We start from the raw sequence: 27,310 nt of genomic DNA on the forward strand, positions 1-27,310 counted from the left end.
TTTTTTTTTACCCCAAGCTCTTTTGCTTAAAATATGTTCTTTTCATCAAGCCAATATCATCCAGCACATTAAAGGAATTCTTAAAAAGTTTTGAAAACGTACTTACTCGATGATCTCACTGTGATTCTCTTTAACGTACCCTGGGGAACAAGAGAGTGAAATGCCTTGTGGTCTGAGGTTTTCCGCACCAAACAATCTTAAAAGAGAAAACCATTTTAATAGAAACGATTGACGTTCCTGCAAAGGCAGGTATGGCCCTCGCCATAAGGAAGGCCTTGGGAGCATCCATCAGCTGCTTTTCACCAGGACAAGACGACATCTATCCAGCTTTCCCTGCTTAGCCCCAAAATGCATTCTTTGCATCTGCACCATATGCTTTTGTCACCCTCCGTGAACAGACTGTTGAGATGGAAAGACAAAGCAACACAAGTTCCAAATGCGCGCGCGCACACACACACACACACACACACACACACACACACACACACACACACACACATTTCTGAGGGCAGAGGCAGGACTATTCTTAGGCCTTCTGTTCTGTCCTTGGTGCCGTGACCTTGGGGCTGGGGACGAGAGAGCCGTGACAGGCACAAGAGGGGATGATTTCAAAGAGTCATTACAGGGTGCCACACAAGTGGAAGACATCAGGTGTGAGACGTCGGCCTGGTGCGTCACTTCTGAGAAACGTGGGGAGGGAAAATCCAGGGCTGAAACACTGCAGCTGGCCCTGATGGGAGCTTGGCCCAGACACCTGCAGGCCCTGAGCAGAGACCAAAACAAAGCCCCACCCGGTGGCAGCGGGCCATCCCTTAACGGCCCTTCCCTGCCTCTGCCTCACCATAAAAATTAATTTAACATTGCTGCAGAAACTGTCCTTTTCCTGTCCCGGGAGGCCCTGCTAGTTCCTTTAGCAGATCCTCCCGGTGTGGGATAAGTAGGCCACAGAAACAAACAGGCTTGTTGGGGGAGGTATTGAAAGATGGGATCGCTGGAGACCATCTCTTGTTTTCATCTCATTATTTGCCGAGGCCAGTGGAGCTGGAGGCTTTGATGAATCTCCAGGCTAGCTAGGATTCTGTGAGTGCTTTTGCATTAGCACATCCTGGTGAAATGTTGGTCTGGGCTGGAAAAACTCCCCCCACTCCAGATAGGGACCTTCAAAGTCCTCAGGGACACAGGGATGTTTTTCAGGTTTTCCCCAGAAAACCACCACTTCTCTGTTGCCTCCTGAGTGACTTGGTCTTTCGTGGGTGGTTAGTGTTTGCTTAAATGGCATTTCCTAGTTCACCAGAGGTGATTCAAGTGAAGCAAAATTAGAAGCTCATCTGGGATCCCATTGGAAATAGCTTTAAAAAAAACGTTGCCACAGACCTGGGGCCATAGGGTATGACTAGAAGGAATCCCTGGCAGACACAGTAGTGAGAGATCAAGATCTCTCTGCCTCTCTGGGGCTGTGTGTTGGTTGGTGTGGTGCACACACTTGGCTGTATGCTTTGGGAGTATAGCTCTGGGCTAATCCCCAATGATTTGCTGTTGCTTCTAGGATGCAGGCTCTAAGAACTTAACATTTTTTATAACAGTATTTCAGCAAAATTAGTTTTCTTTGTAATCCTACACATTTCTTTTTATGCATGTATTTTAACAAAACATTCTGAGGAGTCCGCAGACTTTACCAGCCTGCCAAGGGGGTCCATGACACAGTAAAGATTAAGATCCCTTAGGGATTCTCAGATAAAACTACAGATTCTTTTGTTTGACATTTAAAGCCTTCCCCAAGGAGAAGCTGTGTAGTGTGATGAGAAGATCCCCAGATCTTGAGTCAGAGAACCTGGGTTCAAATCCTACCTCTGATACTACCCATGTAGTGGAAAAGTTATTTCACCCCCTGGGCCTTGGTTTCCCCCACTGTAAATTGGAGTCCCTTCCTGCCCCAGCACTATGGTGGCCCAAGCAAGTCTACAATTTGGTGGCAGTCTATCTTTCTAGGTTTCCAGGCTGGATACAGGTTACTCCCCTTCATGCACCCCCTGTTCTCATTACTGTACAGCATCCCTTCTCTCCACACCTTTGCACACATCCTCATTTCTGCCTTTTGGAAGCCCTGCTTCTCTTTGGGGTTCACCTCAAGGGCCACCTCCTACAAGAGGCCTTAGCTGATTCTCTCAGTGGGGACAGATTCCCTCTGAAATACTTGACGTGTATTTTGTTTTTACTTGTATGCCTCTAAGTTGTAGAAAGTAAGCTCCCTGAGGACAAGGCTATTTCATCTTGGACTTTTTATCCCCAAGGCCTAAAACTGTGCCTGGTACATAGTAGGTACTTAATAAATGCTTTTTCAATTGTGTGTACTGAAGAAGTGGTGTCTCAGACCATAATGAGCCCTTATTCAGGACCTGCCATATTCCAGGTGTGAGGCCAAGGGCTGGTCCCTCGAGGACTGGTTGTATGTGGCTTCCCTGAATTTATTAGGAGTTGGACCTGTGGACTTCTGAGGTCCTTTCAGGTCTTGAGATTCTAGGTGTAAATGAACTCTTGAGGTGGAGTGGAAAGCATGAGATTTACAATTATTCGACTCGTATCTGAACTGTAGTTTTGGTTACTTATGACACCTACGTGGCTTTGGGTAAAATACTTTTCTGGACCTCAGTTTCCTCATTTGTAAAGTGAATGTATTGGAATAGATGATCTATCCTTCTGGTTTTAAGTCTTATGATGATTTTTGCCCTAAAAACTTTGCATCTCTAAGCAGGAAAAACACCTCTCACCTCCCACATTTGTTTTGTTTTATTTTGGTTTAGAAAGCGCCTTTAAATAACAGATGAGGGGTTTCAAGTTAATGAATAAGGACACGTTAAGATCCCCTAAAGAGCTGCAGATATTCTAATTGTTGTAAAAATTTGTCTGGAGCCTTTACCGAGGCTTTTCTTTTAAATACCATTTGTAAGTTGAACGTGGAAAGTTATTCCTCCTTTTCTCTTCACTGATGAAGAAGAAACACATGGGCATTTTCATCTTTTCTTGTTTAGGGATTCTGGAATTTTTGGTGACCTGAGAACATCTGAAGATTCCACTTCTAAAGACATTTATTTTAAAACAAATAAACCAACCCATATTCTTCAACAGTGACTACACATATAAAGTTTATCTTTCAAAACTACATTTTGAATTGGTGATGGGGTGTCATGTTGGACTTTAACCAAACCTGGCATATATTCAGACCAAAAAACTCTTTCCTTTCTTCAGAGAAATTCTTTGTTTCCTTCAAAGAGGTGGGCAACAGTGTTTTCTATGATGCAGAAAGTACCCTGGGCATGGAGCCTGATTCCTGTAATCAGTCTCTCATTAAGTATTTATTAAATGTCTACTGTGTTCCAGGTACCGTCTGAGCTCTGGGGGTGAAAAGAAAAAAAAACAGAACTTGATGTTTTCTCATCCTCTGTTGAGTTGTTTCAGTCATGTCTGACTCTTGGCAACCCCATTTGGGGTTTTCTTGGCAAAGATACTAGGGTGGTTTGCCATTGCCTTCTCTAGCTCCTTTGACAGATGAGGAAACTGAGGTAAACAGGGTTAAATGACCTGCCCAGGATCACACAGCTAGTAAGTGAGGCCAGATTTGAACTCAGGAAGATGAGTCTTCCCAAGTCCAGGCACAGCGCTCTATCCACTATGGTGCCCCCCAGCCTACCTTCCTCATCCTTAGTCTGTTAATAAGTAGCTGTCAATGGATCCTGAGTAAGTCCCTTAAGCTTCTTGAGGCTCACTGGGTTCAGCGGGTATGTAAGCAGGTAGAGGGGACATCCAGGAGGATGGACAGGTAGAGGGGACATCCAGGAGGGACATCCAGGAGGTCCTTGAGCTGGGCCTCAAGGTTAGGAGGAAAACCAGCTCAGGACATGGAGTATTCAGCAGGAGGGCCCCTGAGACCCGTGGATTTGAGGATCATTCTAGTAGTGGCTGAGCCTTGTTTCTTCAGGTAAGGCCAAGTGCTGGTTCATCAGTGGACTTTGAGGAGTGTGTGCCATATTGGAAAGCACACTGGACCAGGAAGCAGGTGGGGTCCAGCTCATCAAGTGACTCTGACATTTGGTAGTCATGAGACCACGGCCCCATCACCCAAAGTTCTAAGAGTCTTGTTTCCTGATTCGTAAAATGCAATTAATAATGTCCGTATTATTCAGATTGTATCTGGATAAGGCAGTGTAGGTAAGTCTTAAAGAGCTGTTCTCATGTCAGCTGTCATCATTATTGACTAGAAACAGTTTAGAGATCAAGGGACCTCAGAGATCAATACAATTCTCCGTGTCCTCATCCAATAGCCCAGGAAACAGCCGTGCAGAGGTCGAGGAAGCATGACAATGGCTGAGAAAGTCCATGTTGTCTTGAGCAGTGTGTGCAGGCCCGAGGAGCCGAGAGCCCCCTGCATGTGTCCCCAGTGAGCTCCACTTCATCTTTATAAATGACCTGGCTCCATACCTAGGAATCTGGCTGATGTGGGCAGTTAGGTTGAGGGCAAAAGGAAAACCAATAGATCACAACATCCAGGCAGGAACTCACAAGACCTGAATTCAAGTCTTTGCTTCTTAGCTATGTGATTATAGGCAAAACACTTTGGCTGGATAAAGATGGGCTTCTTCCCTATGGCCTTGTAGCTCTTGGTAAAGTAGCCCCACACAGATGCTAGGCTACACACCCTCTCAATGTAGTATGTTATTGTGTTGGGGGACACCGTCTATTCACCTACTGGTCCAACTGATTACACTCCCATGAGATTCCAGGTGCTAACAAATATTACTATGCCTCCCACCCTATAGGTGGAAGGATCTCTTTTCTGGTCTGACCCCTTGGGAATGGAGGAAAGTAGCCTATGATGTAGGATTCTTGGTTTGCTGGCTCAGTTTTTGAGTCAGTGCATGTATGTCAGTTTTCATGGAAGCTTTTTTTTTTTTTTAGTGAGGCAGTTGGGGTTAAGTGACTTGCCCAGGGTCACACAGCTAGTAAGTGTTAAGTGTCTGAGGCGGGATTTGAACTCAGGTACTCCTGACTCCAGGGCCGGTGCTCTATTCACTTCGCCATCTAGCTGCCCCTCATGGAAGCTATTTTAATGACCCAAAGAATCTATCAGTCATTTGTTGATCACCTGGTATGAGCCAGGACTTGGGCCAGGGGCTGGAGATAGAAAGACAAAGAAGGAAACAATTGTTCTTCTTTAGGAACTTGTATTCTAAATAAATAAAAGACTGACCTTGGGTTTTTCCCTCCTTAAATCCACTGCAACTCTGCATCTTTATGAGAAAGAAGCTGGAGATGATGCTGATATGTGACAGTTACAAAGCATTTGAGAGTCTGCGTTTTTACAGAGATGACCTCGTTTGAGCCTAAGCCGCCACTCTGACTTATACTCCTCATTTTAGAGATGAGGGCACTGAGGCACAAAAAGAGGAGACTGGGTCTGGATAATGGTAATGATCACAGTAGCTAACATGAATATAGTATTTGAGGCTTTGTTTGCAAAGTACTCTACAAATATTATTTCATCTGATCCTCACCACAACCCTGGGAGGTGGGTGTTGTTATTATCATCCCCATTGCCCAGATTATGAAACTGAGGCAGACAGAGGTGAAGCGGCTTGCTCAGGGTCACATAGCTAGTAATTGGCATTTGAACTCAGGTCTTCCTGACTCCAGGCCCAGAAATCTATCCACAGAACTGCCTAGTTGCTTCTACATCACAAAGCTGCCAAGTGTCAGAGGTGGCATTTGAACTCAGGTCTTCCCAACTCTGGAGCTGGCATTCTATCCCCTACACACCACAGTGAAATAGATTCATGGAGGCACCATGTCTTTAGCAGAGAGCTGTTTTCTTGATCATCCAAGTGGGATGGATGGTCCCCAAAGAGGCTGCCCAGTGCCTTGACCTGGGATGGTCAAGGATCTTTATCTGAGACTCTCCCAGACCTGTGCCTCTTTGGTGATGTGGGCCTTCTGTTTAGATGTCCCATATTAGATAGCTAGGTGGTCCAGTGGGTAGAGGGCTGCACCTGGAGTCAGACAGACTTGAGTTCAAATATAACCTCAGACACTTAGTAGCTGTGTGACCCTGGCCAAGTCACTTGACCCTGTTTGCCTCAGTTTTCTCATCTGTAAAATGAGCTGCAGAAGGAAACAACAAATCACTCCAGTATTTTTGCCAAGAAAACCCCAAATTGGGTCAGAGAGAGTCAGCCACGACTGAAATGACTCAACAACAAAGCTGGGGCTACATGATATTTGGAAATCAATTCTGTCCTCTCGGGCTTTTGATCTGCACGAAGGGTGAGGGAAGAGGACTGTCTGTATCCCTCCATCCTGAAAGCCTGTGGCTTGATATTTGACATCAGCATGAAAAAACCAAACCAAACCAAAAGAATGAGGTTTGCCTTGAGGATAGAGAGAGCCGCTTTACAATGAGGAATTCTCTCCTCTTTTGGCTGGACACCCTGATCCTGCGTTTTCTGAGGCAGCAGTGGCCAGTCAGCAGGTGACAGCTCTCATTACGCCGCTGCCTTTGACTGTTCCCAGGGCCGGTTGACCCCACCTCTGTCAGTGTTGGCATTTCGCTGTTATTTTAAGGCGCTGCCAGCTTTCCCAAGGAGGCACTCTCTCTTGACACTGGGGGATCCAGAGGCCAACGTCACGATCGTGCCTGGGTCCAGCTTCCCGGCGGCGCTTGGATCCCACGCTCCTTTTCCTCAGCCGTGGCGTTCCTTCCTTTGCCTGCCCCCACCCCCGCTCCTGCCCCCACTCTCCTTTCATTAGCTCGAGTTGCAAATGGCATCGGTTAGAAACAAACACGCCGGGCGCCATCCCAGCAATGTGGCTTTTAGCTTCCCTGCAATGGAAGTTTCAACTCCTTGGACCTCTCCCCTACATTCTTCTGCGTCTCTGGGATCTAAACATTCTTTCCCTCGCGGTGCCAAGAGGGAGTGTGTGATTAGTTAGAGTTTGAAATTCTTTGTCAAATCAAAGGCAGCAACTGTGTGAAGGGGATGTGTGGCAGCCCCCTCCTCCCTCGCAGGTTGGTTTATAAAAAGAGTTGCAGATTGATGGGTCTTTGAGCACTGTTTGGTGGCACCAGCCTCTTCCAAACAGTTCCCAATTTGGCAGCCCGCTCCGCGGCGCGTTCACATTTCTTTCCCCGACTTCCCCCTGCTCTCAAACACAGAAGGACCCATCCCTTTCCCGTGTCCCATTTTTGATGACTGATGGGAAAGTAAACACCAAGCGAATCAGAGCATGTGGGGATCGTTAATTTCTGTATACGTTGACTGGGAGGGAGTGTTGAAAGGGGACACTGCTGTCAGTCACAGCGCAGGAAATTCAGAAAAGGTGTGAGAGCTGTTTTAAATGATTTCTATTTCGGGCGGTGTCACTCAGGAGGGCAGGCCGGCTCTCTTTGCCTGACTCCCGAGGGGGGTCGGTTTCATTCTCCCCGAGATCCTCCCAGTGACAAAATCGGCCCCAAAGCAAGGTCAACCATTTTACTTGTTCACTGGGTGATTCAGGCTGAAAAATGTCAGATGATCAGAAAAGAGGAACTTAGGGGAGCCTGGTTTTGGAAACAGATGGCTCTGGCAGGGAGTGGGAGGGCCTACTGAGCACCAGATTCCTCCCTAGGGCCTTCAAGGTGCCCCAAGCAAGGGCCCCAGGGTGCCTGATGGGGCAGAGGGGGAGGAAGGCTGGTGCTGGGAGCACAAAGACCTGGATTCACATCCAGCTTTAGATACTTTCTACCTCTGTGATCTCAGACAAGCCCTTTAATATCTCTGAACCTCAGTTTCCTCAGATGTAAAAAGAGGGGATTGGACCAGGTGACTTCCTAAGGTCTCTTTTAGCGCCGCCATAGCAGTGACATCAACATCACAGAGCATTTAGAGAGTTCTTTAAGGTTTATGAAATGCTACTCAAGTTTTCTTATTTGATCCTCATGACCACTCTATGAGGCAGGCACTATTATTGTCATTTTACAGATAAGGAAACTGAGGCTGTCAGTGACTTGCCCAGGGCCATACAGCTAGCAAGCGTCTGGGACAGGATTTGAACTTGAGTCATTTTCACTCTAGGTCCAGAGACAGGTGACAAAGTAGATAAGAGCACTGACTTTGCAGTCAGGAAGACCTGAGTTCAAATCTAGCTTTAGACAATTACTAGCTGTGTGACCCTGAACAAGTTACTTAGCCTCTGTTTGCTTCAGTTTCCTCAACTGTAAAATGAATAGCATCTACTTTGTGAGGATCAATGATAAATTTGGAAAGCATTTAACATTGTGCCTGGCACATAGTAGGTATTATATAAATGCTTATTTCCCCCTCCCCAATGTGACCTTGAGAAGTCTTCATCTCTGATGCTCAGTCCCTTCATGGGCAGAGTGTGTATGCAGTTAATTTATATAATGACCTTGGGGAAACCTTAAAAGCAGTGAATCGTTAGGCGTTGGTACATTTTTTTCTTATAAGCATTAATTAAGTGCCTACTATATGCCAGACACTGTGCTAAGTGCTTTATGAATATTATCTTAGTCATCCTTGTGGCCTGTCCTGCCTCCACAAAGCCCCCTTGACCACCCCAACTCAGAGGAATTGTCCCCTTCCTCTTAGGTCCTCCAGCTTTTGCTGTCTGTAGACCTCATATGTTTATGGCAGTCATGGGCACATGCTTTTAAAACCAGCAGAAGTTAAGTGATTTGCTTAGGGCCTTATACCTATTAAATATCTGAGAGAGGATTTAAACCCTGGCTCAATATTCAGTGCCCTATCCACAACACCACACTGCCTCTTAATCTTAAGAACCATTGGATTTGCATCACTAGGGATGATGATGTAGGAAGAAAGAGAAGCAGTATCATCCCGGGAATCCACTACAGACCACTTGTACAGAAGGAGGAAATGGGCGAAGAGCTCAGGGAGAACATGAGCCTGTTCATAGAGGCATGATATAGCAAGGCTGGAGAGCTCTATTATCTTAACATCTGCTGGATCTTTCCTTCTGCCAAAAGCAGAACAGCTCATAAATTCTTGGCTTGCCTTGAAGTTAATTACATCCTTCAAAAGGTGGAGGAAGTGATGGACTTTTGAGCTACTTTGGGGACTTTTACTCTGGACTTGATTTTGATCAACAAGGAGAAATAGGTTGCTGATGGGAACCTTGGGAGCCAGTAAATTAATGAATTCTTGGAATTCAGGATAGGGAAGAAGAGGAAATCAGGACATGGTCTGACTTATACCCACATTTTGGGAGAAGAGATTTCAAAGAGTTTAGAGGAAGGATTAATAGGATCCTGTGGCCTTCAATTCTCCAGGGAAAGTCTATCCAGGAGGGATGGGTTGCCCTCAAAAATGAAATCCTGAAGGCAAAGACAGAAATAAATCTGACGAAGAGAATGATTTGAAAGACACCAGTGTGAATTCATAGGGAATTCACCGACTGACTTGAGACAAAGCGCGATAGAAGAGCAGGGCTCTCCCCGTAGAAGAGTGGCAGGAGTCCTGGACCTCAGAGTAGGCTGATGCCAGTGAGGCATACAAGGGGAAATTCTTTTCAAAGGGTTTTTAATGCTTTAATGGGGAAGAGAAGAGAAGGCTCAAAGATGGCATAGGACTGCTGCTTTGGGGTCGATGGACAGCAGTGACAGAGGGAAAGTGAACCCTCAGCAGGGATGCTGGTTCTCTTCTTGCTAACAAGAGTAATGGCCTCTGGATTGTAAATGATAGAATAAAAATGGCTGATGAGGTGTGGAAATCCAAGATACATAAGGTGATCATGAGACAGCATCTACTGTAAATGTCCTTGATGAGTACAAGATATTGGCCTCAGAAAACCTCTGTCTTCAGGTGATAGAAGAGCTGGCCCAGGTGATCCCCACACCTGGAATGCACTCCCTGCTCACCTCTGTTCTTGGCACCTTGGTTTCCTTCCTTCAAGACTAAGCTAGCCACTGGTCCCTTCCAGTTCCCCCATTTAGGGCTCTCTTAACTCTTCAGGTCATCTTGTATTGACTAAGTCATCTCCATGTTGGTACCCCCCCCCAGTAGAATTGAAGGCTCTTGAGGACAGACGTGGTTTCATTTCTCTCTCGGTATTCTGAGTTCTGAGACCAATGCTTTGTACATAGTAGTTGCTTAATGAATCAAAACACATTTGCTGAGGGCTGACTATAGGCCAGGCACTGTTCTGGAGATACAGATATAAAAGAGACAGACAGTCCTGACTGCCAAGGGAGTTACATTGTAATGGGGGGTAGAGAGCCCAGATCGGGGAGTAGGACCCAGGGAAGAGCTGTTTGGGTCAGAAAGTTACAGGGATGGTGGGAGAAGTATCAGAAAGTGGATTAAGATACTCTTCCTGGGGATCAGTTAGGCTTTATTGGCTGGATTATAGTCCCAACCTTGTAAGTGAGTGGGGGAGTGGGGAGGGTAAGCAAAGATCCAGGGGTTTAGCGGCACGCAGGCTCATGAGTCATTAATCTGATCCGGCAGCTGAAACAAAGCTAATTTAATTGGGGGGATGCTAATTCTGCTGCAGTGTACAGGATGCCGGAGGTTCCAGTTTTGTGGTCCTCTCCCCGGGCAGGCCCACAGCTGAGGGGCCCCGCCCCAGGAGCCATATTGTACAAAGGATTCTGATAGGCTGCAATGTGTGTAGAGGAGAGTGACCAAAGTGCTTCTGGGCCTTGAGAGTACATCTGCTGAGGGGCTGCTGCATCCGTTTGGTCTAAAAGAGAAAAGACAGGGGCAAACGACAAGAGTGATTTTCTAGTCTTTGCAGCGGCTTCAGGGTGAAGAGGGACTAGAATTGTTCTTGACCTTAGCAGACAGAATTGGGAACAGTGAGAGTAACTTTAAGAGAGGCAGATTGAGGCTTGATGTACTTTTCCAAATACAAAACAGGCTGCCTGGGAAGGTTCTGGGTTCCTCCCCAGAAGTCTTCAGGACAGTAATGAGCCTTTAAGTATTAGGTTGAAATAGTTTTGCACTCACGGACTCCTTAAAATGGGATTCCCAGACTGCACTTTGAGAACTGCTGTGGGGGTAGCTAGGTGGTGCAGTGGATAGACCACTGGCCCTGGATTCAGGAGGACCTGAGTTCAAATCTGGCCTCAGACCCTTGACACTTCCTAGATGTGTGACCCTGGGCAAGTCACTTAACCCCAATTGCCTCACACACACAAAAAAAAAAAGGAAGAAGAAGAAGAAGAAGAAAACTGCTGTGACAGAGGCATGTGGTGGGACCCTGTCCCAATGGGAAGGATATGAATATGGATTCCGTCTTTCCATCGACATTCTAACTTTCTGCCAGCCTCAGTCCTCCTTGAGCCCATATCTGAGATCTGACCCGTGGAACTCAGGGGAGGAAAGACATTTTCCTTGAGCCTCACTTGAAATGGAAGGCGGCTCATCATTTTGGTTATAGGTGAGTATCTACTGAGCCTATAATGGAAGAGTGTTTTTGAGGCACTGTGACCTCATGGAGAGAGGGCTGGCAGTGGAGTCAAGAAGACTGGGGTTCTGATCCCAATTCTGACCCCTATTAGTTCTGTGTCCCTGCGCAATCCCAGAAGGGTCCCAACCGGTACAGTGGCAGCAATTTCCCCTGTTAACATTTCAGATTGTCTGTGTATTCCCAGAGTTGTTTCTAAAACCAGCTGAGCACCATGAATGAAGCCTCATGCATTAGCTTTACTTCTCACCCCTCAGATCCATGCCTTTATTTACTCAGGAGCTATAAAGCTATTGAATTGGATTCTTAATATGCAGTAGGTAGTATAGAAAACATACCATCATTCACTGTAAGCAGTGAAAAATATGACTATACATAAAAATCTCAAACCCAACTACTCCGTTGACTAAATAATGCATTTAAAAAAATCTGCGGTTACAGAATTCTGAGTGGATAATTAATTTGAAAGCTTTGGTTATAAGATCTGTCTCTTTAAAAATGTAAATGCATCAGTGTAGGGACCTGGGTCTTCCTTTGAGAATATTGAATTTAATATAATTCAAATGACCAAGAAATCATTCTTCCAATCCACGGGAATCTAAACAGGAAGCTACCAGATAGGGATAATTTGTGTATCCAGAAGGAGACACAGCCTTTTGTAATAGCCCATTAGAAAAGTAGGAAACCTGGGGTTAATTCTCAATCATTTAATTATATTATAAGCCAAGGAACTCAGGATTTTTTTTTTGGTTGTTTGAAAATAAAGTATATTCTTTTTTTTTTTTAAATTATACATCCTGTAGTAAATTAGCATGAGTTATTTGTGTTAAATGGATTTCCTTAATGGACCTCAACACAGTAGGGCAAGAGAAGTGTTGTATTGTGGGGTTTTAAATCACTAATTAGATTATTTTTCGTGCTTTTTAGTAGTTTCCTTATCAGAGAAAATAATCAATAGGGAAATCTAAGAAAAAGTAACTGATGATAAGCTTCGGAAACAGTCCTCAACTCTTTAAACTCACAGGTCCTCCCCAGTTGACTACCACCTTTCTCTCCCCCTCTACTTCCCCCAACCCCTGTCTCCTTTTCTATGAGGTCAGTTAAATATTGCCATCGAGGCTTGACCCTTGTCAAGAGGCAAGAGGAGTGATCTCCTGGGAGGAAAATGGACCAAAGCTCTCTTTGGTGCCTGGGGGAGACTTTGTTGGCTCCTACCTTTTTCTTTGCCTGTGGCTTAAACGCAACAATGCTAGAAGTTTGGCTTAAAGCATCCTGGGGGGCCTGGTGCTAGATACATCACAGCCTCAGTGTTCCTTCTCCCATTTCCTAAAATGCTTTCAGTTCAAGCTTTAATATGCTTGTTAGCAAAGTGTTTGGAGGAACAATGGGACTTTAAGTCTGCAATAAGAATGTCTGGAAGGGAGCAGGTTCCATTGTTGTTTATGTTGGGTTCTATTGTTGATTTCTCTTGTTGAGTTCCATTGCTATCTCGGTTGTTGTGTTCCATCTCTTTATTAATTGTAGGTCTCCTCAGCTAATCACACTGCGGACACAATCTGAAATGGACCCTATCAAGCTGTGAGATGGGGGAAACTGAGGCTAAGAGAAGTTGTGACTTGTCGAGGGATCAAATGAAGTAATGTATGCAAAGTGCTTTGTAGACCTTGTTATGCTGTATGAATAGGGACAGTTACTCCTACAAACTCTGTGACAATTACTTTTGCCGCTTCCCAGTACAATGACTCCCAAATCTGGCTCCCTGGCCCTGACCTCTCTCTTGAGTACCAGTCTGGTGTCCCCTTTGGCCACTAGACCTCTTCATCCAAATGTTCTGTGTCCAACTCAAACTCCAAATATTGAAAAAAAGTTCTCTCTCTTCTCACTGAGGTCATTGCCCTCTGATTTCCCGTTTTCATCAGGATACCACCATCCACCCAGAGCCCATGTTTGAAACTGTGAGATTGTATTGGACTTGGCCCACTCCCTCCTTTTCATTTTTAATTGGTTACAAATTTTGTTTACTTGGTCTCTGAGGTGTCTCTGACATCTCCTGCCTCCTTTGTCTTTTGGCTGCCGCCATCTTTATATGGGCCCTGCCTGGCCTATTGCATCAGTCTCCACTGATATTCAAGGTTTCCACCATTTAGTACAACCCTATCTTTCTGGTTGCTCTTCTCCCCTGCATGCTCGTTTCTCCACACAAACTGGATGGCTTGCTCTCCCCTACTCTTGTTCAGACTTTGCTAACACCATTCCGTGTGCCTGGAATAGGGGATGTGTTCACCCTGAGCTCTATGTTCAGTTCTGGGCATCAGTGTTTTAGAAGGATAGTGAAGAGCCAAAAAGGGTCCTTAGGAGGACAGCTGGCATGGAAAAGGGCCACGAAGCCATGGCATATGTCAGCAGAAGGAGCTAGAAATGTCGAGCCTGGAGAAGAGGACTCATGATGGGATATGGTAACTTGGTTCAACATTTGAAGGACTGTCACCTGGAAGAGGGCTCAGACATGTTCTATTTGCCCCCAGAGGGCAGATTCAGGAGAAGCAATTTAGGGAATCATGAAGGAAAGATGGAATTGAGTATGGATGAAAAAGATGGCTTTGGCATCGTTTGGAAAGAGGGGTGGGCTCCTGGACTCTACTCGTGAAGAAGCCACCTGGACAAGGGTAACCCGGGGTGGACAGACCTTGGACAAGGGTTACCCGGGGTGGACAGACCCTGGACAAGGGTCACCTGGGGTGGACAGACCCTGTCCATGTTCTGGATTGATATAGAGAACATCAATACTGGTGAGGTCACAGATCCCTTGGGGTACTGATGGTTTTGTATTTCCTGCTCTGTGTATGTGGCATCCCCAGCAAAATGCAGACCCTCTGAGGGCAGGGCCTGTTTCGTTGGTTTCTCCATCCCCAGGGCTTCCCATGGTACCTGATATGGAGTCATGGAAACTGAACTGAAAGGAGCTGAGCTGGAGCTTGTTCTCATGGCTCCCAGCCCTGGGCTACCTTCCTTAGCCTGTGTCACCCCTGACAACATCCCATGTCGTCTCTGTTTGGAGTTGCTGCAGAGGGAGCTGGCAGGTGCTGGGCACTAAGGCCTGGAAAGGCAGCCTGGACGGCCCTGGTCAGCAAACGCCGGACAGATGGGCCCAACTGCAGCAAAGGTGTCCCAGCCTGTGAGGGCCTGAGCCCATATCCCTGTTGCACATGAGACACGACAAGGAACTCTGCCAGCAGGAGAGCAGCTGGCGCAGAGCCAAACTCTGAAGAAGGAGAAAACATTTATAAACACCATCCAGCAGCATGAGAGCTGCATGTTCTGAGGGGGGAGAGGGAGCAGGGGGCACGCGGGCCCTTTGAGTGGTGGGGCTGACTCTGAAGGGCTGGAGGCTGCGTGGTCTGATGTACAGCATGGTGGTTTACCTTGTTCTCTGAGAATTCTAAATTGCAGCCAGGCTGTCCGGCCGGTGGACTGGCCACCTTCATCAGGGATCGTGCACGATACCAACCACTTGTTCTGTGGCTTTGGAGCAGGGGTTGGTCTGGGGGGAGCAATTGGGTACAGAGTCCGGGACATGGAGATGTTTTCACATTTATAAAGTAAATTTTGAGACATAGCAATGAGGATGATCATAAAATGGCAATAAGGATACTAATTCCCATTTCTAGAATACTTTGTTGTTATTGTTCAGTTGTTTCAATCGTATCTGACCCTTTGTGACCCCATTTGGGGTTTTATTGGCAAAGATACGGGAGCGGTTCGTCACTTCCTTCTCCAGCTCATTTTACAGATGAGGAAACTGAGACAAGCAGGGTTAAGTGACTTGCCCAGGGTCACACAGCTAGTAAGTATCTGAGGCCAGATTAGAACCCAAGGAGATGAGTCTTCCTGACTGCAGGCCCAGGGCCCTTATCCACTACGGGGCCACCTAGCTGCTTTATATAGAGCACTTTAACATGTGTAAAGCATTTTACTTCTGCCATCTCCTCTGATCCTCACAGTGACCTATGAAGGTTACCCCCATTTCACAGGAGAGTAAGCTGAGGCTCTAAGAGTCTCCAACAAGTTGTTGAGCAGCCCGCGGCTGGTAAGGATGTGAGGTGGGATAGGGAGCACTGCGCTTTAGTGGAACATCCTGAAGTCAAGTTCACAAGCATTGACGAAGCCCTGCTGTGCTCCAGGTACTGTGCACGTGGGCGGACACTCGACTCTGGCATTGTGGAGCCTGGGTTCCAACCCTGTCTCTGGTACTTGCAGATCATAGCCTCTTGGGTCTCTTTTTCATTACTTTAGAAGGAGAGAGTTGGAATAAATGATCTTTGAGGTCCCTCCCAAGTCTGGTCCTATAATCCAATGAGCTCAACTTCCTTTCCCCCCACTTCCTCACCCATCAAGCCAAGGGGTTGGAATGGGTGATCTCTGAGGGTGCCTCCAGCCCTGGAGATGGGGCTCCCCCAATAAATCCAGGCTTCCCTAGACTGATGAGAAGAGATCCGTAGTGGGCCCCCCATTTAGAACGGCACTTTGCTGAGAGCTTCTGGGGCTTGGGTTTTATTTACGCCTTCCCCCTTTTTTCCATCTCTACCCTTTCCCCCAATTCTTCCTTGGCTGTTTACACATGGAAGCATCTGGGACTGGGTTGCCAACACCTGCTCTGGGAGGCAGAGGGAGATTTCCCCAGCCTGAAATGCATTCTTAAATAGCACAGTTTAAATTAATATCCCACATTGACTTTGGAAAAGAACAGCGTTTGAGGACCTGGGACTTCCAACTAGCTCTGTGGCTAAACACACACATGTACATACACATGCACATGTACACACACATATACACACGTGCGTGCACACACACACACACACACACTTTAGCAAAAGATGGCTCCAAAGTGGAAGATTTGATAAAGTTGAGGAGGAGGAGGAGGAGGAGGAGGAGGAGGAGGAGGAGGAGGAGGAGGAGGAGGAGGAGGAGGAGGAGGAGGAGAAGGAGAAGGAGAAGGAGAAGGAGAAGAAGAAGAAGAAGAAGAAGAAGAAGAAGAAGAAGAAGAAGAAGAAGAAGAAGAAGAAGAAGAAGAAGAAGAAGAAGAAGAAGAAGAAGAAGAAGAAGAAGAAGCAGCGAGGCTATACCACGCAGACTAAAACCAGACTCTTCCTGGTCTGAACCTGGAAGCCTCCGCTGTACATCTGGTTAACATCTTGCAGTTTCGAGAATCTTGCCTTGAAAAATCTTCCGCACCAACGGCACCCAGAATAAAAGGTTGTGTTATAACTTTCAGATGGAAACCTGCAAGAGCTTCTCTGCTGGATGGGACCGTTAACCCTTTTGTTGCTGCTGGTCCCAGCAGGAGGATGGAGATTCCTTCTGTGAATCGAGCTGTCATTTCAAACACGAAAGTTATATCAGGAAAGAGCAGAAGGAAGATTTTCATGGACAGAGACGGCATGCTGCGGAATGAAGAGCATGTTTTAATTGGGATTACTAATGGAACTGAAATCCCCAAATGAGAGCTCCAGCTCACACATTTTTACTGCCTTCTGTAAACAATTGTCAGCTTTCCAACTGTCTTTAAAGGAAATACCAGTATTTTAACTAGCTCCATCGAGGTAGATCGCTAAGATCATAGAATCATAGATTTAAAGATGGGAAGGGGGTGGTTAGTCCAACTCCTTTATTTTACAGCTGAGGACACTGAGGCCCAGGTAGAGGAGAGTGTTTGAGTTACAATCAGAGGGCCTGGGTTCCAGTCCCACTGCTGCTATTTACTCGGACATGACTTGCTCTAGCAAGCGCTTGCCCTCATTGGCTCTTGATTTCTCATCTGTTAGATGAAGACATTGCACTGGACAACCTCTGAGTCTCATTCCAGTACACAATTTATGATGTTAAGGGACCTGCCCAAGGTCACAAAAGTAGGATCTGAATTCAGGACCTCAGATGGCAAGCCTAACACCTTTTCCACTGTGCCCAGTGAGGCAGTGTGTTAGGAAGATGTGGGTTCATAGCTCATCTTGGACATGTACCAGCTTTAAGAACCTTGACTAAGTCATGGCTCCGTGCCTCGGAGAAGTCAGACTGGTAACTTGTTACAGAGGAAAGCACATTGCGTCCTGGATTCAAGTCCCAGCTCTGTCACGACCTCGGTGACCTTTGCTCAGTCACTCAGAATCAGAGGTCAGAGGCCAATCTCTCATTTTACAAATGGGGAAACTGAGGACTAGAGACGTAAAGTGCTTTGCCCAAAGTCACACAGATAGTAGATGTCAGATGTGGGATTTGAACCCGACTCTTCTGATCCTAATCACTTAAACATAACCTCCCTGCAAGGTGTTGTCCTCATCTCATGAACGTACGGGATTCTTTTAAATGACCGCTAAGATCCGGGTCAGTTCCAAGACTGTGATCAATTCCATCATGTAAACAGGTCGCTATCTGTGGGCAATGGGCAGGGGCATTTCACACCAGGATTCTCATGCTAGATAAAAGCCAGGGGTGCTTGAGCTTTTGCTCTAGGAATGTGAAACTTTGGGAGGGATATACACCTGTGGCAGAGGGACAACTCCACTTCCAGTGAAACGAATAATCCCCCGTGGAAGGAGCACAGTATTGTTCTCATGATCCGACTTCTGAAGGGCTGGCTGCCCCCCAAAAGAGAATCCAGGCCTTCAATCTGCACCCAGACATTGTGGACATTCCCCTTCCTCTCCACTTGTCAAAAGCCTCTCACACTTGGGACATGCTCAGGCTTGAGATGACTCAAGGGCGGCAGGGCTGGAGAGATCTTTCTGGATGATGGAGTGCTAGCAATCATGGGGCACCAGCTTCTGGGTTCCTTGACTCTGGGAGAAAAGATTCCAGCCCTTTCTGGGTGTCTACCCCCTTCCCTTTTCCCTTCCCTGCGTCCTCGTATTCGGCAGTTAGATGGTATTTTCAGGGTGATTTGAAGCCAAAGATAAACGTGCCTAACCCCCTTCCTTTTGTCCATCAGGCAACAAAGCCAACTCAGCCTCAGTCTCAGCCTCAGCCTCAGCCTCGGCTCACTCTTATGTCAGCAATGCCACGAGTGCAGTCGACAGCCCAGAAACAGTATTTGAAGGTCTGCTCTTCTCTGAGTGGGTGTATGAAAGGAGGAGAGATAGCATTTCTTCTGGAGACATCCACACCCTCTGACCCAGACTAGGGTAGGGTCTGTCCTGAGGGAAGGAGGGATTGCCCACCTGCTTTTCATTATCCTAAACCTGATAGTGGTGACAGGTTCTACAATAAATAACCATCCATCTTGTCTCTAAGGTTCTCTCTCTGTGTGTCTCTCTTCCTCTCCCTCCTTCTCTCTCTCTGTCTCTGGTCTCTCTGTCTCTCTCTCTCTCTCCCTCCTTCTCTCTCTCTGTCTCTGGTCTCTTTGTCTCTGTCTCTGTCTCCCTCTCTCTCCCTCCTTCCCTTCCCCCCTCTCTTCCTCTCCTCTTCTCCATCTCCTCCTCCTTCTCTCCATCCCTTTCTCTTTATCTCCTCGCCTCTCCCTCCCCCTCTCCTTTTCTCTGTCTCTTCTTTCTCTCTCTCTCTCTGTCTCTCCCCTCCACCCCCCCTCTAAAAAGAGATCTAACCACTCTATGGCTTACCTAAACTAAACCACTTTAATTGGTATCCTGGGGTTCTGACTTGTAGAATTCCAATTCGTGTTCTCTTTTCTCCAGTGTCAGTGCAGACATTGGCCTCCTGGCGATTTCCTGGATTCTAGGTGACAGTGCGCTGCTTGCATGGATGAAGGTAGTAGCCAGCAGTTTTCACTGGGGACATAAGTTGGGAACGCTGTTATTAATTTGGTTCAGGAAAATCGCCGCAGAGTCCTCCAATGACTGGGCCCTCACAGAAACACATGGTCCTGGTTAGTCAATAACAATCCCCCTGCAAAGGAGACATGGTCTATTTCCCATTCGAGATGGAGCTTACAACAAACCAGTAAATACAGAAAGAGGTTTACACGTGTATTATAATTTTATTGAATTGCGCTCCTCAGGATCGTCTGTATCCAGGCACTCACACACATCCACGCACACGCACGCAGAGGACAAGGCTGCATAGCTTTTGTCCCAGCTGGTATGAACATAATCATTCCCACCCAGTAAAAATGCCGATGGATAGAAAAGAGGCTGAAAGATCTTGGCTGGGTTCACAACGCAAAGAGGGAGAAGTGCCTGGGTATTTTAGCAACCAATTGCTTTAGAAATAATGGCCATGGGCTCATTAGCTAAGTGGATAGTACGGAATGAGAAGATCCAGTTGTATCTTGTATTTTAACTGGACATCTGTCTTTAGGGAGTTGTGGATCTCGCTTCTTCCCGAATGGAAAAGGGGCAGGAGTATTCTCTGGAGCAATAACTACACCAGGAGGAAGAGAAATTCCAACTCTCTTCCAGTGCTGCCTCCTTCCCTTTATGACCCTCCCATCCCAGTGGTGCTTTTCATCACTCTGGAAATTACCCTGTATTCATTTTACTTCTGCTTTATGTGGAATATATGGGTACAGATGAGAGTGTAAACTCCTGGGTGACTGCTTCATTTTTGCCTTTTTTTTTTTTTTTTTTGAGCTCAACCAATCAGCAAGCACTTATTAAGCACCTGCTGTGTGTCAGGCATGGAGGATAAAACTATGAAAAATAAAACAATCCCTTCTCTAAAGGAGCTTTTAGAGCCTGTTATCTAGGAGGTGCTTAATAAATTTTTTTTTGTTTTTGCAGGGCAGTGAGGGTTAAGTGACTTGCCCAGGGTCACATAGCTAGTAAGTGTCAAGTGTCTGAAGTCATATTTGAACTCAGGTCCTCATGAATTCAGGGCCAGTGCTTTATCCACTGTGCCACCTAGCTGTTCCCAATAAATGCCTTTTCAATGATTGATTGACTGATAGGGAAGCTGCCTTTCTGGCTTTTTTTAAACTGAAGCTTCTGTAAAGACGGGCTGTATTTTTTTTTTTTAATGTATGAGGTATTTTATTTTTTCCGTTACATGTAAAGATAGTTCTCAACTTTTGTTTATACATGCTTTACAATTTCAGATTTTTCTCCCTCCCTCCCCTCCCTCCCCCCTCCCCTAGACAGCAGGTAATCTGATATAGGTTATATCTATATATCTCTATACATATACATATAGATATATATATATATATACACACACATATATATATACACATAATAACATTAATCCTATTTCTGCATTAATTCTGTTACAAGAGAAAGAATCAGAGCAGTGATGCAAAACCTCAAAATAGAAAAAAAAACACAACAGCACCCAAAACAAAAGAAATAATATGGTTCAATCAGCATCTATACTCCACAGTTCTTTTTTTCTTTTTTTTTCTTGGATTTGGAGATCCTCTTCTATCATGAGTTCCCTGGAACTCTTCTGTACCATTGCATTGATGAGAAGAATATAGTCCATCACAGTAGGTCAACACTCAGTGTTGATGATACTGTGTACAATGTTCTTCTGGTTCTGCTCATCTCACTCATCATCGGGCTGTATTTTTAAAAAATAACATTTTATTTTTCTCCAAATACATATTAAAACAGCTTTTAAACAGTTAATTCTATCCCTGCAAGATACAAAAGAAACCCACATAAACCAGCAGCATTTCTATATGTTGCCTAGTTGTTTTCTGATCTCTTTCCTCTTTTATCGTGCAAAGGATCATTCATCTTCTTCCCTTTTCTGTGGTGTTCTGACTTCGAGCTTACCAAATGAGGAATCCTCACCTAGGTGCTGACTATGAGGGTCTTTTGCCAAGACCAGAGGTCAGTTCTCGCAGAATGTGAGGCCTTTCCTGAGTTTCCAGACATCAAGCCATGCTTGGTTGTGCTTTAGAAGGAAACTAGAATTTGAGACAAAATACTTAATTTCTTACTTTAGAAAGGATGCATTATGGGCAAGATACCAATTCTGCTACGTGCTAGGGACACAAAGAGAAAAGAAAACAGAATCCTTGTTCTCAGGGAGCTTATAGTCTGATAGGAAAGATTCAACTCAATTCAATTAATGTCAAAGTACATAAGGATAATGACACTTGAAAAAAGTGATCTGTGCAAAGGAGAGAAAGATAAAATATCAGGAGAAATATTGGGAGAGAACAGCTCCCCCTGAGGGGATATGGAAAGGGCTTTACAGAGGGGCTGCCCCAGCAGTTGGGTCTAGAAGGAAGGGATTTCAAGGGGATGAAATAGTGAGTTGGGGGAGGGAGTTGTTCATGAGAGGTCGTAAGAAGAAAAGGGAACCATAAATGGTTCAGTTTTGCTACAACATAGAGTGTGTGGAGGGGAATAGTATAAGGCAAGGCTGAAAAGATAGCTTAGAGTCAGACTGTGGAGGGCCTCAAATGACAAGATGAGTTTGTATTCTATTCAGTGGCAATGGGAAAGTGGTGGTGGTGGTGGTGACAGAAATGGCATGAGTGGAATGATTGCTCATGGAGAAATATGTGAAGCAGGGGGTGTGGAGGGGAGAGACTAGAAGCAAGGGAATCAGGAGGAGTCTGTGACAACAGTTCAGGTGGGAGGTAATAAAAGTTTGAACAAGTGTGGTTGCTATGTCAATGGAAAGAAGGAGATGGATAGAAGAGGAATTGCCGACGTTGGGCTGACAGGGCATGACAACTGATTGGACGTGGGAGATGAGAGAGAGAGCAAAGCACCCAAAATTCCTTGGAAGTTTCAGGCTTGGGAGAGTGGGAGCGAGGTGGTGCTATCGGCAGAAATAGAGAAGGGAGGGGGAAGATGACGGAATCCACTGTGGACATAGCGAGTAGGACGTCCACGTGGAGATTTTTAGAAGGCCGTTGGAAAGGCAGGATTGGCACTCTGGGGAGAGGTTGGGGTTGGCAATATAGATCTGAGAGTCATCTGCATAGAGGTGATCATTGAAGCTATGGGAGTGAATAGGATTGCCAAGGGAGAGAGTATAGAGAGAAGAGGAGAGAGCCAAGGAAGGAGGCTGGGAGGAGTGAGAGGGAGATGAAGAGTCAGTGGAATAGAGAGAGGGAGAGAGAGAGAGAGAGAGAGAGAGAGAGAGAGAGAGAGAGAGAGAGAGAGAGAGAGAGAGAGAGATCAGAGATGGAGGAGAATGCAATGTCGTGGCAGCCGGGGACAGAGAATTTCAAGGAAGAGGGTTTCCTTAATTCAATCCAATTACTAACCATTCATTAAGGGCTGCTATGTACCAGGCATCACCAAAGGTTGGGAGAGGACAAAGACAAGAACAAAGCAGCTCCTGCCCTCGGGAAGCCTCTGCCCTGGGGGGTGGGGGGAGAAACACAAAGTTGTTTTCAGAAAGAAAGAATGATCCTAATGCCTGGGTCCTTTGCCTCATGCAGCAGATAGAACCTGAACTAGTCTTCGAAGGAAACTTGGGGTTAGATGAGGTGGAGGGAGAGGGAGGGGACATTCCAGGCCCTGGGGACCATCTGAGCAAAGGAAAGGAGACAGGAAGTGAGATGTTATTCATGGAATTGCTGACAGGCCACTTGCATTATAATGTAGACTGCAAGAAGGGGGCAGGGGTGGGCAATAAGTTAAGCTTGGAAAATAGTCAGGAGTCAGATTTTGTAGAGCTTTAAATGGCAGGCTGAGGATGTATTTTATTCTAGGGGCAATTGAGTCACTAGTGTCAATGGAGAGAGGTCATGGAAGTTTGGAAATGGACAAAAGCCATTGCAATAACCAAAGGGCATCCCTAGTGGTCTTAATCTCATGAACAGGTAGATCTAGGGGCCAAATTTCAGTGGGTGAGAAGGAAGTGAGGGAGTAGAGGCAGCCAATGAAGATGGATAGCTTTTTCTAGAAGTTTGGTGGACAAGGAAAGCAGAATGAGAGAATGAGGTAGCAGCTGCAAAGCCAGGGAGAGGCTGGAGATGGTCAAAAAGAATGGCTGATGGAGCAAGTCTGTGAAAGACATGGTGGCATCACAGGAAAAGGTGGAAGGGTGAGCTTTGTCCAGGAGGAGGGAGGTCATCAGCTAAAAAACAGGGTAGGAATGAGAGACAGTTCAAATGCCACCTTCTGCAGGAAGACTTTTCCCAAATCCCCAGTTATTAGTGCTTCCCTTCTGAGCCTTCTTTCCTAGGGTCATAGATGTAAAGCTGAAACGGACCAAAGAGACCACCAATTCTGACCATTACATTGTACCAAGGAGAAAACTGAGGATCAAAGAGATTCAGTGACTTGCCCAGAGTGACAAAGCTAGGAAGTGCCTGAGGAAGAATTTGAGCCCACATCTCTTCACTTCAATCATTGATTTTCCACTCGACTTCTTTCATCTGCTCTGCATGTATCTTGTATGTTTCTTTTTTAATGTGTCTACGTGTCTCCCCCCTTAGAGTGGAAGCCTCTGGAGGGCAGGAATGTTGTTTGTTTCATTCCCCAGCTCGCGGCACAGGGTTTGACTGGTATGAAGTGCTTAATGAATGCTTATTGACTGAGTGGCTGAGGGAAAGGCACAGAGAGTCAGAGAGACAAAGGAAGGGTTGTTGTACTGCTGGAAGGGCCCCTCGAGGCAGAAAAGCATGACTTTGTCATGGACACATTGGGATAGTCTTGTGATTTCTTCCAGCAGTGCCCATCCACTTGGCAGTGGGAACAGAGGGGACAGAGGGAGGGAATGTCTAAAGTATATTTATAAATATGATCTCGATTGATCCTCAAAGGCAAGTACTTTTGTTATACCCATTATGCAGGTCAGGACACTGAGACAGACAACAATTAGGTGACTTCCCCAGGATCACATGGCCAGTAGGTTTTTTGAGGTGGGATTTGAACTCAAGTTTTCCTAAGTCCAGGTCTGGCTTGCTTTCCATTATACCACCTAGCTGCCTCAACTGTCATATTGAACTGTTATTAATATCATAGGATTGCTGATTTGGAGCTGAAAGGCATCACAGAGGTCACTTAATCCAACCCCTTCATTTTACAGATGAGGAAACAGAGGGTCTTATCTAGGGTTGTATAATTAGTAAGTATCTGAGGAAGGATTTGAACCCAGAACTTTCAGACTCCCAAGTCCAGTACTTGCTCTATTATATTCATTGTCTTTCAGCCAGATATGTGGCTTTGTGAAATTTCCATGTATCCTATACATGTAAGAAAAATCATGATGCTGAAGCTATGGCAATACATGGGTGGTTACTATACAGGTGTTGCCAATAGGAGCAGAAGTGCTATTTGGATTTGAAACTCATGAAGCTGCTATGCTGATTGGACCCATATTTTAATAAGTATTACATTCCATTCATCAGCAATGTCCCAATAAATTCATAAAATCCTTGAGTTGTGTCAACTTCTAAAGTAATTTCATGTTTGATTATAAATAACTTGCAGGATACAAGTTTGTTTTTCTCATCTATTGGCTTTTTCCATGATTGTGAAAGAGATTTATATGAAAACCAGACCTTTTAAAATCTATTTGAAAGCTTTGTGTGTGTATTTTTCCATTACACATTTGTAAAGCTAATAGAATAATTGATATTACTAAGAGGATTCCAAAAGGGAGGGCTCTAAAGTCTTTGCAATTAAGCCATGGTGTCCAAGATGACTTATTTTATTACTGTTTACTGAATACTTACAATCTACCCAGTGCAGTCGAAACCCGAAACAGTTTAGTGTGCTTGGAGTCTGAATAAAAGCATAAAAGACTTTTATTATCCCCATTTTTCAGATGCAGGAATTGAGGCAGAAAGTTTAATGGACTTGCTCAGGGTTATGCTGCTAGGAAGTATCTGAGGCTGTATTTGAACTAGGGTCTTTCTGACTCCAGATCCAGCTCTCTTATCACAGCACCACCTAACTGCCACTACATCAAAGCACTTCAATGTTGGGCTTCCATGCTGTTAAGTAGTCCATTTCTTGTATTTATTGAAGGACCATTTCCTTCAAGCCCTGTAAAAGTTAAAAATATGCTCAGCCAAATCCAATTGCCATAATTGCAGAGCAAAGGCTAAGATTGAGGAGTTGCAAGAAGCTTTAGCCCAGTCTTAGCATTTAGAGCTTCACTGTACTTTTGTATTCTGTGAACGTCTTCTGGAAAGCATGGAACCTTGTTTTGCCCCCTTTTAAAGAGTCAAATGAGAGTTACAGAAGGAAGCTACTTGACTAAATATGGGTCATGTATTACCACAGTATCAGGTCGGTAGCTTTCTTCTGTCCCCTCATTTTCTGGTGAATCTAGTAGGTGCTTAATAAATGCTTGTTGCTTGATTGACTGGGTGACACTTGAGTTAATAGCACTGTCACCATCCTTGGTGCTAATTGTGTCTGTTCAAGGGCAGTGTAGCTCTTCTACCCAAATCTGATCCATGGCTTGTCAACTGGCAACCACTGAGGCTAGGAAAACCCCTAAAAATCAGATGGAAAACTAGCATGAAGCACTGACTTGGTCATGCTTGAAGGTGGCACTTTGTTTTTTTTTTTTTTTTTGCCGGGCAATGGGGGTTAAGTGACTTGCCCAGGGTCACACAGCTAGTAAGTGTTAAGTGTATGAGGCCGGATTTGAACTCAGGTACTCCTGAATCCAGGGCCGGTGCTTTAACCACTGCGCCATCTAGCTGCCCCCTGAAGGTGGCACTTTAAAGTTCAGGAGGAAGTGACCCTCGAGGTCCAGGATGCGGGAGCAAGAGATTGGGGAGAAGTGACTACATTAGTCTTGATGCAGTCTCCTGGTAACATGCACTGACTTTGGTATATCCATATTGGTTGGTGAGGGTCCTGTGGGGTCCATTTTAGCTTCACCCTTTGACCATAGGCAATCCTTGTCTGTCTCTCTCCACAGCTCTCTTGGCCCTGCTTTCACCTTTGCTGTTGTGTGTAAATGTTCCCTCCCTCTTCCCTTCCTCTCTCTTGGTTCTCTCTCTCTCTCTCTCTCTCTCTCTCTCTCTCTCTCTCTCTCTCTCTCTCTCTCTCCCTCTCTCGCTCTCTGCTTCTTCCTTCTCTTCCTAGCTTTCTTATTATTCTTGTTCTTGTTCATCTGGTTGTTCTTGTTTTTGTCATCCTTTAAAAACTGTTATTTAAATAAATTTATTTATTTACAATTTAATATTTTATTTTCCCCAATTGCATATAAAAACAATTTGTAACATTCATTTAAAAAAAATTGTAGTTCCAAATTCTCTCCCTCTCTCCTTTCCATGTCCCCTCATTGAGGAGGCAAGCAATTTGATATAGGTTATATATATATATATATATATCATGCAGTCATGCAAAATATATTTCCATATTAGTCATGTTGTGAAAGAAAACACACACAAAAGCATATTATTATCAACATTATACCAGTAAAGTATTGACCACATGTCTCCCTAACTTCTCATAGTCTCAGGTGGCATAGTGGAGAAAGCAGGGAGAGAGCTTCAGCATGCCAGTTAATTCGAGCAAGAGAAAAGCCCCCAAGAGACCCATGTGTTCTCCCAGAGAGACAGCATGTGGTCTCAAGGAGACCCAAGAGTGCTAGAAAGAGAGACAGAGACCATGTGGTCTCAGAGAACCAAGAGAAGCTCAGAAGAAACCCCAGAGGCCCTTTCATGACATTTTCCAAGGGTTTCTATCCTCTTTGGATAGAGGCAGGTCATTATATGTTGATCAAAACTAATTGGGTCATTATACATCAAACAAATCTAATTGGTTAGCACCATTCAATTCTGTTAGTTGACATGACTTGTGCAGTAAAATGAAGTGTAGAAATGATGTCCTGGGAAAAGAATGCAAAAGACCCTTCACTTAAGTTGCTCAAAGCAAAGTCCATTATCTAGGTGTGTCCTTCACACATCTAGACAAAAGAATCTGTCTCCATTGCTTCTGTTCCCTTTGTTTGT

General features: G+C 45.3%; 1 protein-coding gene across 2 annotated transcripts in view; it reads left to right on the forward strand.

Moving 5' to 3' along the window:
• SUGCT (succinyl-CoA:glutarate-CoA transferase) overlaps positions 1–27,310 on the forward strand; it is a 623,067-nt gene that overhangs the window by 257,342 nt on the left and 338,415 nt on the right. The window contains exon 13 of one of the 2 annotated variants that reach the window (XM_044005065.1): positions 13,000–13,065. The exons of the other annotated variant lie outside the window; for it this stretch is intronic. Within the exon in view, the coding sequence (XP_043861000.1) occupies positions 13,000–13,035 (36 nt within the window). The 3' untranslated portion in view covers positions 13,036–13,065. Of the gene's footprint in view, positions 1–12,999; positions 13,066–27,310 lie in introns of those variants that run through there. 2 annotated transcript variants of the gene reach the window in all.

The sequence above is a fragment of the Dromiciops gliroides genome, chromosome 1 (genome assembly GCF_019393635.1).
Source record: "Dromiciops gliroides isolate mDroGli1 chromosome 1, mDroGli1.pri, whole genome shotgun sequence".
Taxonomy (NCBI): domain Eukaryota; kingdom Metazoa; phylum Chordata; class Mammalia; order Microbiotheria; family Microbiotheriidae; genus Dromiciops; species Dromiciops gliroides.